Source organism: Zerene cesonia, chromosome 16 (genome assembly GCF_012273895.1).
Source record: "Zerene cesonia ecotype Mississippi chromosome 16, Zerene_cesonia_1.1, whole genome shotgun sequence".
Taxonomy (NCBI): Eukaryota; Metazoa; Arthropoda; class Insecta; order Lepidoptera; family Pieridae; genus Zerene; species Zerene cesonia.
The window spans coordinates 268,222-281,349 of record NC_052117.1 but is presented as its reverse complement, the minus strand read 5'-3'; the positions used below and the strand labels follow the sequence as shown (position 1 = coordinate 281,349).

Below are 13,128 nucleotides of genomic sequence, written 5' to 3'. Positions count from 1 at the left end.
TCACGTAATTTTTTACAAATCTTAACTACAATTTATTAAATTCATCTTATAAATATTGTCAACATTATATTAATATTGTTAAAACTAATAAAACTTAAAATCTTCTTTTCTGATGGCACAGGATAGACAAATCTTCTCTACAGTGTATGGTCCATCTGAAAATGTATGTATACAAATTCATTATCAATACTTACATTATTAATAAGAAAATTTGAATGTATGGATGTTTACTACTCAAAAACTTGCCGGATTCTGATAAAACTTAGCATATTTGTAGACACGTTGTTACATTTATAAGTACTAGGTTTTGCATTTAGTTTTCTCTGTAGGTAACATCGCTAGAGGCACACAGTATTAGATGAATAATCCTTGATATTTTACAATACATTAAGAAATTAACTAATTAACAGCAAAATAAATTGGCCACTTTAGTTTTTGGTTTTGGCAAAATAAATGTTTTTTTTTTTATTTCTTTGTCTGAATATTGCAACTGTTTAACTATCATGGTCCATGAGATATGGACGACCCTGTGAGAGAAAGACGGACAGACGGCCAGACAGGCAGACATACAGAAAGCACGATTTAAGAAATTGGGTCCTATTTTTACCCTTCGGATACGGAACCCTAAAACGGAATATTTTTTTAATATTATGGGAAGAAATGGAATAATCCGTTATTACTTAAACGTTCATACTGAGTTTTAATAAAATATGAGTTTTGACACTGACATCAGAGAAATCATACATAGCAGAAATTAATCAACACAAAATATTAGTATCATAGAAAGTTATTTTCTGTACATCTAGTTCAACTGCTTCTATCTTTCAACTGGTTCAAAATTATTATGTTTTAATAAATCCGGATTTTATATAATCTCAAAGAAACAACTCAATGAAGATGAATGTTCTAGTATAAGTAGATCTTAATTTACATAACATTTTTATGATAATACCTTTTATAAATCGGAAACTAACATAGTAACAAAATACAGGAAGGTATTAGAAGTCAAGCCAAGATAAAGTCTACAATAACATATAATTAAATAAAGCTTTGGCTCGCGGCTTCGCACGCATTAAATTCGGAATCGTTTAATAGACGTGTAGACCTTCCTCTTGAATCACTTTATCTACAAACAACATCAAAATCCGTTTCGTAGATTTAAAAATCTAAGCATATATACATAGGAACAGATGCGGGAAGCGACATTGCATTGTACTATGTAGTGATGAAAATAATAAAATATAAATAGTTATATAACAGCGCTAAAAAACTAATATTTTTATACACATAACATTTACCTCCAAAACAGTACTTAATAAGTTCACAGATCGTTAACTGTATGTTAATGAAATGGTAATAACTTATACTAAATTCCTATTTTATAATCATTGTTAGCACTAAAGCATAGCTGTTATATATCATGTAATTATCATACAAACTAGGATTTGCATTAATTAATTAAATTTGGATGTGATGGGATATTTAATTCAATATAGATAACTCAATTGCGCGTATGACATATTATAATATTCGCATAGAATTATAGCAAGGGGCTTGTAAATTAATTATGACTTGGGTTGGTTTTGATTCGAAATTATAGTCATGCGTTCATTGTAAAGAACAACTTTTTATATTTACTTCATACATAAAAATAATAAAGAAGAGGAAATGGAACTTCTGAACATGATTCAATAGTAAATTTGATGAAACTAATTAATTTGAATATGTAGTTCAACAAAACGTGGAATAATTCAAGTTAAATATTAATAGATTAAATATTGAAAATATTTTACGTTATTGTAATGTTTATTAAAATTTTCAACCGACTTAAAAAAGGAGGAGGTTATCAATTCGGCTGTATTGTTGTGTCTGCTACCCAATATTCGATATTTATGCTTAGGCTGGCGCCTACCATGTGTTCCCATTTAAATTTGGTCTAATGACCATTTGAGGGCGGTTCAGTTTTTTTGTTTAAAATAATTATGCCATACCATATACCTACCATTCAATAGAGATTATAAAACATAGACCACAGATTAATAAAGAAATTGACCATAGATTACCTATTTCAAACCACTGGTTGCTAGGCAACCCGTTCTCTAGCCTGGCTGCAACGATGGCCTCCCTCATGGCTATCGGCACCGCAACGGCCATACATGTAGCTGGTTCACCAGTAGCTATAAACAAAATATCGTATTTTCTAAAGTAAACAGTCACTAAAGAAGACCTAGTGATAATATATAATTATATATCTATAGCTAGTTTTATGAATGTCTTACATATGAATATACATAAATAAAAGTCCTTTCCATTAAGGACAAGGAATTGTTTATCTAAAAGAATCCTTATGAAACGAAAAGTAATAAAGTTTGAAAACATATCGCTATAATTTAAGAAACAAAGTTATTTATAGGGTAACCAATGTTCATAAAACTGTCATTATACTATATCGCATTGATACGCATTAAAGTTGTTGTTATTATATTTTTACTCATTAACAAAGTTACCTTTTGCACCAAGAATAACGTCATTACTATAAGATTTTTTCCTAAAGTAAATCCTGAAGTCCTGAGGTATGTCTCTCGCCTGCGGAACCTTATAAGACCAAGATCTATCAGTCAACAGTTCTCCAGTATCCTGATCGTATTTTAACTCTTCGGTTGTCCAATATCCCATACCCATAATAAATGACCCTTCCACCTGTTGATTAACACATTGTTGTTCATAAATCTAGAAGGTTTGTGAATTTTAAAAATTCTAGCAACATCATCATCTTCCTTACATGAAAATTTTCAGTTACAAACCATAAATGTATTGTAATACTGTTTTTTATGTTATCTCTTTTAATTCCATTCAATCTACTTTTGCCTTAAGTGACTTAAAACGTTATTTCAGTTAATATAACATTCAATAATTACAGTTTGTTATGAAGCTATCTTTAAATATTTAGCTGTATAGACAAAAAAAAATTAAAGTCCAATTCATTCGTGAATGGAATCTTTGTCTGTGATTTAAATAAACTCTGTCAATTACCTGTCCAATATCAATCTCAGGATTCACACTACGCCCCACATCTTCAATCAAATCTACTCTAATTATATTCCACTCCCCTGTTAATACGTCGATCTCAACTTCAGCTAGCGTTATTCCATATATATCATACTTCTGAGTGTCTGCTATTCCTGTCGTAGCATGAACTTGTAAATCCACTTCGCTTTCAGAAGCTTTCCTTATTAAATCATCCCACACTGGGTCGTCCATTTTGGCTTTGATTGGTTCCAATCGCTTTTGTAACTCTTCACAACATTTTTTAATACCAATACCAACATTTTGTGTAGTGACACTACCACCAGACACAAAAGCATTCGGTGAGATAACGCTATCGTTTGATTTAATTTGTATTTTTTCTACAGGAACTTTCAGATAATATGCACACGTTTGAACCGCTTTGGTGTCTATGCCTTGACCCATTTCAATGCCACTGTGTGTTATAACAATTGTACCATCATCGGCATACACAGACATATTAACTTCCAAAAATGGCGATAACAACGGCGACCATCTCAAAAACGAATGTCTTAATCCTCTCTTCTTCCACCTATTTTCTGAATTAAATTTGTCGACATCAACTTTTCGCTCGTCGTACTGAGAATTTGTTTTAAGAGTTTTTAAAAGTTCCGTGATATTTGCTTCATGGTTTACCGTGTCCAGATTTGCCAGACGAACATTTAGAGGATCTAAGTTCATTTCATACGCTATTCTCTCCATCAGCCATTCAGCATTGGCCACATTTTCTAATGTACCTGTTATAATTTAACAAAATGTTTTAAAGGGGGATAAAATATTTTAATATTAAAAACAAGTTGTTTTTGTGTACAAAATATACATTCTTACTTACCAGGTGATCTGCACCATGTGTTAGACGTTGTATCTGTTATTGTATCATATACTTTAAAATTCCAAGAAGACTTGTCATAGCAATTGAAATAAATATCAACTCCAAATAGAGTGAGTGGTTCATTAACAACATATCCATTATCTTCATATAGTTCTAAATTATTGTATTGTATAACTCCTTGTGAATTTACAGCAACCTAGAATTTATACATAAAATTTGGAAATGTTAAATTAGTTTAACATGTTATATTATTCAGGACCAACGCTTAAGAGCTACTTTTGTATGTATATAAAAGAAAAATTACCTCGTAATTGTTAGAACTGGGAAGCCTTTTGCCTACCGCACGCATGTTGGTTTTAAGTGATTGTATGAATCGACAAGGTCTATTAAGTTTATATGAGACTAAACTGCAAGCTGCTGCCACCTGATTTGGTCGAGAAATTTTAAATCCGTAAGCACCGCCGAGTCGACGAACAGTAACTTCAATCCTATATTGATAACAAATAATATAAATAGGTTAAAAAAAACTAAAAAACACGCTTTAATGATAATTAATTTTAATTGTTTCACTTGAACTTGTACAGATTACAGGTTAGAAAGTTATTTAATCCTGACGATCCTCAGGAGGCTAAAAAGATAAACTTAACAATATTTTTTTTGTAATCACCGATCCTTGTACATTTACGAGCAAAGTTTGAATCAAATCTATAGGAGAGAAATCTATAGACTCTAAAGGAGCCAACTGCATGAATTTTTGTCTATCTTTTCATAGTATATCTCACTTACTCCGCTACATGGCTAAGTCTTAGTGGGAACGGTCACCTCACCTCACCAGCTTCACAAATTAGCTATTACATCCTCGCAGCATAGATGCATAGCATATCTCTGGAGAACGTAAGAATTTAATCTTCATTGTATGTTTTCCTTTCTTAAAATGGTATGCTAATGGCTCTGTAGATATTTATTACTTATGTTAAATTTAATTTCGGAACTTACTTGTTTTGTTGAATCTTAAGTACCCTTGAAACTGTTTTATGTACTGAGTCTATCCACTGTGTAGTAGCATAGACTTTCAGACCTTCTTCTATAGGATGAGTTACACAAACTAAAGTCTCCATGCAAAAATGGTACTGTCCATACATAGTTCCCTCTCCTTTGAACACTTTGGCTATATCTACCCCAGTTTTTGTTGCAGTAGCAGCAAAATATATTTTGTTTCTCTTTGGATCGCTTTTCGCAACTTTGATATCCAAAACTGGTTTCCTGACATTAGTGTACGTTACTTTGACGAAATTAACTGCTTTATCGGCTACTTTTTGTGTTTCAGCGACAATGATACCAAGAGGCTGATTGTAATATTTAACCTCCTTTTGACATAGCAGTTCTTCATCATTCATGAAAGCAATGCTTGGTCCAGGTGTGAAACTGTTTTGACCTGGGATATCTGAAGCTGAATAGAATGCTACTACTCCAGGTTCCAGCTGGAAATGTTTTAAACTCAAAATACTTCAAACTGGATATTAGAATTTTAATAAACGTTAGAATGTAAAAATATGACAAAAACGTATTGATTATATGAATAATTTAACATTATTCATAATTTTAGTAAATTAAAGTAATTACATAAGGACTCTTGATAAGAATCAAAATTGCGAATAACCAAACACTTGTAAACTGTTACTCACAAGAGCTCTACTCGCGTCAATCTTTTGAATAGTTCCCAATGCTACTGTTGACAGAACGAAAGCAGCAAACACTTCTTTGGGAATAGAGGGAACATCTTCTGTATACTTTGCTTCACCAGCGCATTGTACCTAAACGTGCAACTATTATTTACTAATAAGAAAACATATGAAAATATAATTCATATAAAATACCATACTCACCACTACCTAATTAAAGAAATTTTTCAAAATTTCACTAAAAGTTTTCATTATCAACTGAGTATACTATACTTAATGATTGTGAAATACAGAGAAATGTTTGTAATCGTATATTTTTAACTAAGCCTAAGATCCAAATCCTAAAGTTAAATCTAGTTCATGCTCACTAGTCCATCCACTTTCGGCAAAGGCTGGTTGAGCGGCCACAGTGATGGGTTAGTATCAAATATCTGCTTGCCATCTGACAGTGACCGAGATTCTCGAAGTCGACCCGCTCCAGATCTATAACGGGCTCCTAATAATTCTGGTGGACACAGCGACATTAACCCCTGGGAAAACATCGCTAATTTAATAAAAAATTCCAACTTTCTCACTATTAATGCTGTGAACGCATGGATGATTTTCATATAGCAAATTACATAATAATTCAGACAAAAGAAAGCAAGAAACACGTTTTAATCAAGTACGTGACAAGACACGTGAAACAATCTTATTTGAAAATCTTACCTTGTAAAATAAACTCAAAGCCAATTTCCTGCGATATTCCACAGATGGTTGAGGTGGTTCTTCAGTCACTACCATTTCATTGTCCAGCACGTTAATTGCTCCTTGAAGCGTTTCATTTGTGAATAGTCTTCGACCGATGAGATATCTTTCTGTACGATTCGCTCTAATAAAGGCTGGTGAAAGACCGCCATAGACTATGCGACAGTCTAACACTTTTTTATCGTAGGGATCGATTTTGTATACGAATCCTGAATGAACGATTGCGTGAGCATTCTGGGCTCGAGGCATTATCTGAAAAGTAAATGGGATTTACTTTGTTCTATGCATATTTTGTCTAATTTATTTAAATATAAGTTCATTTTAGAATTGTATTAGAAAATCTTTTTATTTATTTCTGTGTCCCGTTCTGATTAGTTTTTGGGTAATTTTCCACTCTTTTTATTGAGAAATTTATTTATAAACACAAAAGTAAAATTCGTTTTTTTTCCTTTGACGAAATGAAATTCTAGAAAATATTTCCTTTTATTTTCATATAGTTAGAATTTACCTTATAAGTAACTATTTTGTATTCGTTATTCAATGGTGGCAACAAGACATTTAAGATAACTTTTCCTTGCATGTTTTCTTTCAGGAAATGCTGCATGCTTATTCTATTTACAATGCCGCGATCGTTTACTGAAAAAAAAATATTTTTTATAAGCTTGGTTTTTCTTTCAGATTCATATTTTGGTGAGGTAATACCCATATATATTTCGCCGTATATTTATCAAATACTCACATATATCTAACTCAGCGCCAACAGCGTTAAATAGTAAGAAAACATCAGAACTAAACTCGTTGTGCCTGTTTTTTATCATTAAATTCCCAGCTATTGTACCAATCTATAAAAACATAAACGTACGCAATTCAGTTTAAAATTTGTTTAAAAAATTACAATAACGTTAAAATTATTTACAATAAAATGCAAACCTGCTTTACTTCGCAATAAAATCTGTTAAAATATTGATTTTAGGAATGACAACGTACAAAAATAGAAAAATTGTCATATATATGCTCGACAACAATAATTATATACTTACTAGCAGCGCCCCGCGGTTTCACGAAGGAATAACGAGATAAAAAATTGTCTATGTGTTATTCCAGTTGTCCAGCAATTTACGTACCAAATTTCTTTGCAATGGGTTCAATAGTTTTTGCGTGAAAGAGTAACAAACACACACATCCTCACAAACTTCCGCATTTATATTATTAGTAAGATTCAGTGAAATCTTAGTTGTCTGAGTTGTCGATTCGCCAGAAGAATAGAAGGATTTTGTATAATTATCCTTTTATTATAAGTACCGTATCATAAAATGCCTATAAAAGTATTATGTACATTTCAAGCTATTACAACAAATTCAATTATTTACTTGTATTTTGAATCTTTGAACTCGCTACTCACATTTTTCACTGGGATATGCGCGACCAAATGCAAATGTTCATTGAATGTCTTTAGATACTTGAAGTAATCAGTTTGAGACATTCTGTCAAATATCTCCATTAGGTCGGTTAGCGTGTTACCAGCACCGATCACCAGGTTCTGATCCAAGAAGCAACCTTTTAGAGACGCCACTCCTGAGATGTCTATTAGAAGACGTGGATATTCCAGGATGGGATAAGCACCTAGAACGAAAAGTGTAAACGTAATTAAAATACTGGCACTCCAACTAACATAATCGGTAAAGAAAAATATCGTGAAGAAACCGACATATTGTCAAATCAAAAAGTTCGATAACATCTGGCCACCTTTGGTCAAAGTGTAGGATTATAACACTAGAACTGGACTCATAGGATCTGCACAGTGAAAATAGAAAAGGCTAATGAAAACAACCGAAATCAACAACAGAAAACAACAAACAAAGATTCGTGGACAATTAGCACTACGTGGTCTGTTCTGTGCTGCGGTTTAATTCCGCTGCAAAAATTCAATAGCTATGAAATTATCACTTGTACCATCATGTTTGTGTACATTGTTAGCTGTTATTTGCTTTATGCTTTGTGTAATTAGTTCTCGATAAAAGTGAATTTTAATATCTTTTATTAATTGAAGTCTTTATTCACAAAATCTACTTATAAGAACAATATTCATAATAACAATATTGCAACTAGTGCGAAACTTATCGTGGTAATTGATAAAATAAAAATATTTGATTTATTTTAAAAAATACAACTCTGCCTTTATTTAAATTATATAGACCATATTTTACCTCAAGGCTAACATTTCATATTTTAACCGTCTTTGACAACCTTGAAAATTTGCACATGTTGGCCTAAATAAAATTGAATGAACAATTAAATATAGTTTTTTGATAACCAACTTTTACAATCCACATTAATAGATAACAATAATGCTGTATTTACTACATCATAATGTAAAAGTCATTTTCAAAATAAAAATATAATGCAATTTGTAAGAACCAAGAGGAAAGCAATTATTGATCCAATAAAACATGTTCAAGTGCAATAAGTTTACGTTTTTCGGTCAAAATGGAACTTTCTAGTGGAAAAAAAATAGAAAAGTTGCTTCGTTTTCGAAACAATAAGAAACAAACAATAGAACAAATCTTTTTTCTCTATTTACAAATGTACATAAGTGTAGGAAGAAGCAGCAAATGACATGAAATTTTAACTTTTGATAATTTCAAATTAAAAATACTTCACATTTATATCAGACTCACCCTTAGCAGTGTTCCCAGCTACCAGCATATACGAGTCAGTGCCATGGGCGTCTAGAATCCTAAACACATCACTAATATCTTCGACTCTATACCAGTCTCTGTTATCACTTAATTTGATATGAATTACACTGGATTGCTTGACATCTTCTTTAGAAACAACACACCAATCGTACTCGTCGCAGGTTTTGGAGCAGACGTCGCCGGTCTTTTTGCAAATGCTCAGGTCTTCTATATCGAGTATGGGGTAAGGATCAGGGCAGTCTGAGGCAAACTTCTTGAATGCCTCTATTATCGGCCGGTATCCAGTACATCTGCAAATGTTGCTGGCCAACGATTTTTCTATTTCGAGCATTGTCATTTTCTTCTTCTTTAATAGGCTGGAATAAATGAAATTGAAAAGAACGAATCAAGATCAAGAGAGGATTCAATTTCAATCAAGAAGGTGCAGATGCGAGTAATTAAAATTTAGTTTATTGTTCCATATTTCTACAAATTAGAAAAGACCATGACAATAATACATTTCATTACAATAAAAGTTTATTATTTTTGGAATAAATGCTCAGTTGTATATGTTTTCATGGCTCAGTTTATAAACGTACAGAAGTGCAGAGTACAAATTATATTCATGACAAATCACACATCAATTATATGAGTATAGATATTTAACTGAATGCAAAAGAGCATAACGAATCTTAGCATATAGATTTTAGCTTATTACTGAATCCAAATCAAAGCTTGAAGTACTAATAATTAAGTTTATAATACATAAGATACATACATAATAATAAATCTTTATTTAGTAGGCTTTACATTATTGTAACAATGGTATAATAGCACTCGGTTTATAATATCAGTATTACCTGTACATCGCCATAACCCATCCAGGGCTGCAATATCCGCACTGGGAGCCATTGTTCTCATAGAGGCACTTCTGGAGTGGATGGTAGCCTTTCAGCCGGTTACCCACTTTCTCGATGGTTGTGATCTCCCAGCCGTGGCATGACGTCACTGATACTAAACACTGAATTTATTAAGATTAAATTAAATATGTAGGTACGTGTCTGTCATTTTATACACTAGCTGTTACCCGCGGCGTCACTCGAATGAAACCCGGGTAAAAAGTGCCTATGTGATCCAGATTATAATCTATCTCCGTACCAAATTTCATACTGATAGGATAAGCTGTTCTCGCGTGAAATATTGGCAAACATCCATACATCCATTCAACCGTCCATACTTACAAACATTCGCATTTATAATATTAGCAGGATGGTCCAAATTAACAAGAGGGTGTTAACGTCCAACTCACCGCATTAACAGCTTCAGTGGGAGCGCCAGGGTGCTTGGCGACGCTGACGACGCAGGCGCCGCAGCCGCCCTCCTGGCACATGTACTTGGTGCCGCGCAGCTCCAGCCATCTGCGGAGGTACTCCAGCAGCGACGTGTCCGAGCTGATCTCGCACCCCACTGAAAGAGACTGGTATTATTAAGAGTAATATAACTTTAGGAATATATAATACGTCATCGTTGGCAAGAGAGCTGGTGGTTCGTCTGATGATAAACAATCACAACAGCTCATGGACATTCGCAGAGTGAACTCTTTGCTTTTTGGGGAAATAAGTAATGGTGTGGGAAGGGTGAGGAAAGAAAATGGGCCTCCGGTCCCCCCACCTACAGGAAGAAACACATCATCATGCTACTATTTCATGCAAGTCTTCTGTAGGGGTGTGGTCTTCCCCGATGCGAGCTGGCCCAATTCGTGTCGAGCGTAGATATTTCACCCACCATTACCTATATTTAACCACACCATTTATGTATATTATTATTACTTAGCATAAAACCAAGTCGCTTTCTCTGTCCCTATGTATGCTTAAATCTTTAATACTACGCAACGGATTTTGATGGGGTTTTTTTAATAGATAGAGTGATTCAAGAGGATGGTTTATATGTATAATAGCATCTATTAAACTACCCCGAATTAACGCGACCGATGCCGCGGGCAAAAGCTAGTATCATATAATTTACACATATAATGACAAATCCTAACTAGTGAAGCTAATATTACCTATAGTCATCTGTATGTGACGCGTATAATAATTAAGTAAGTCCGTATCCCATAGGAATATCAGGATAAAAAGCCTATATGTTATTCCATTTCTCCAGCTCTCTACGTACCAAATTTCATTGCAATTGGTTCAGTAGTTTTTGTGTGAAAGAGCAACAAACACACACATCCTAACAATCTTTCGCATTTATGATATTAAGTAAGATTTTAACGAATAAACTTCAACCTCAATATCAAACGAAATTTATTCATGCCTGCTGCATATAATTGCTTAAATATCACACGTAGAAAATATGCAATAGATATTCCTTTCACGCACAGCCCAAAAACATGAATCTGTACCAGATGCTTTGTCGCCTTCAAACAAACGAAGTTGTTTTTGCATTACGGTATTATTTTCTTTGGGGCGTAATTTTAAACTTAATGAACGCACATTTTAAACTAAAATTTCAACCGACTTCAAAACGGGGAGGTGTAACCTCTCCCATTTTTTTTTGACTCGAACTGTATTTATTTTGTTTGTTAGTTAATTTTATAATTCTTGTTTATTTAAAAGCTGATGCCAGCCACGTTTTCACATTAAATTGTGTCTAAGTTTGACAATTTAAAGACGGTTTATTTATTAAAAAAAAAACTTCTTTGTCTATGTATGTATATGAATAAATTGAAAAATGTAGATTTATTTGTTTAGGACTATTGCTACGAAACTGTAAAATTTACTGCTAAGTTTAGCTTTTATATAAGAAAAATATCGTCGTGCACATCTATTGTATAGTAACTTCTAAATAATAAACAAATTTCCTTTCTAATCTAATACATTTTCAGAATCTCAATTCAGACACCACTTCACTGAACTAAATTTCGATAAAAAGAATATTACTTTAAACACTTAATATTACATTGAATTCTTAACATTCCCTTAATCACTTATGAAATAGAATAATCATTAATAATTAATTAATAGATCGGAAGTAGATGATTACACTTACCAAAGATATAATTGGGCCAATTGCAAGAAATTGAATTCACACGAATTGGTGGCAATTAAATCGATTTCTTTAATGCAACATCAGGTTTTGGAGGACTAATAGTTACTAGCTAATTAGCTACAATGCCATGACATTGTCTTGTGATATGAAAGACAACGCTAACATCCAAATATATATGAGTTGTAGGAGAGTGTAGAGAAGCGTAAACCCTCATAGGAGGCCTGTGTCCCAGCAGTGGGAACATATATAGGCTGATAAAGATGATGATAGAGAATCGAAATTAAAATGATTAAATAAGCAATATTCTGTTTGAATTGACTTCGTCACTAACCTATTAATAATTCCATATTATATATTCGTATAATATTTCGAAGATATAATAAATACAATCCATTATTTAGATACAACTATGTATACAATATCTTTCATACAGGAACATGGTAAATTAAATATTAAAACCATTATATTTAATAAATATTTCTATGAATAACAATGCCTGGGGATATCTCTAAATTAATAAAAAGACTGCAATGTTTTACTTATAAGCAAAGCTTTTGTTAAGATCAATAAATTGTCAGTCTGTAAGCGATAGTCACGTGTTTCACTATAAAAATTATACAGGTATCAAAATTAGAGGATACCTACTTGTAAATTATCTTAATTAAATACTACACCCTGGAACATCTATTTATTTACTCTCTGCAGTTTTACAATTATATGACATATACAATAACTTATTATAAATACGTTATTTGTATTTGTTTAAGCTCCTGCCTTACTGTTCGAAACATCGCATTTTCATGGCAAAGTTATCTCTATTTTCACAAAATATCTTGTTCTTGCTTGATACTTGACAAACATACAGACAGACAAAAAGTAATAATTCATGTTTTGGCAACTTCTCTTTGGTTTCTTTAATAAAACATCTAATACCACTCATATTCAAAATCAACCATGTACAAGAATCCGCCGTGACGTTAGATTATATAAGACTAGCTTCCGCCCGCGGCTTCGCCCGCGTGAAATTAGTTTTTGTCAATCCTGGTCCTTTATGTCTAAGAGACTCTTA

General features: G+C 32.7%; 1 protein-coding gene across 1 annotated transcript in view; it reads right to left on the bottom strand.

Annotated features, from left to right (window-relative positions):
• The window catches only part of LOC119832806 (xanthine dehydrogenase 1-like), a 15,779-nt gene continuing 2,651 nt past the window's right edge, over positions 1-13,128 (bottom strand). Inside the window, exons 2-17 of the mRNA XM_038356575.1 lie at positions 10,315-10,472; positions 9,866-10,026; positions 9,006-9,382; positions 7,730-7,950; positions 7,067-7,169; positions 6,836-6,963; positions 6,289-6,579; positions 5,949-6,110; positions 5,584-5,712; positions 4,895-5,379; positions 4,203-4,386; positions 3,899-4,094; positions 3,034-3,803; positions 2,508-2,700; positions 2,064-2,177; positions 1-155 (exon numbers count right to left, since the gene is read on the bottom strand). Of these exons, the coding sequence (XP_038212503.1) occupies positions 85-155; positions 2,064-2,177; positions 2,508-2,700; positions 3,034-3,803; positions 3,899-4,094; positions 4,203-4,386; positions 4,895-5,379; positions 5,584-5,712; positions 5,949-6,110; positions 6,289-6,579; positions 6,836-6,963; positions 7,067-7,169; positions 7,730-7,950; positions 9,006-9,382; positions 9,866-10,026; positions 10,315-10,472 (3,743 nt within the window). The 3' untranslated portion in view covers positions 1-84. The remainder of the gene's footprint in view (positions 156-2,063; positions 2,178-2,507; positions 2,701-3,033; positions 3,804-3,898; positions 4,095-4,202; positions 4,387-4,894; positions 5,380-5,583; positions 5,713-5,948; positions 6,111-6,288; positions 6,580-6,835; positions 6,964-7,066; positions 7,170-7,729; positions 7,951-9,005; positions 9,383-9,865; positions 10,027-10,314; positions 10,473-13,128) is intronic.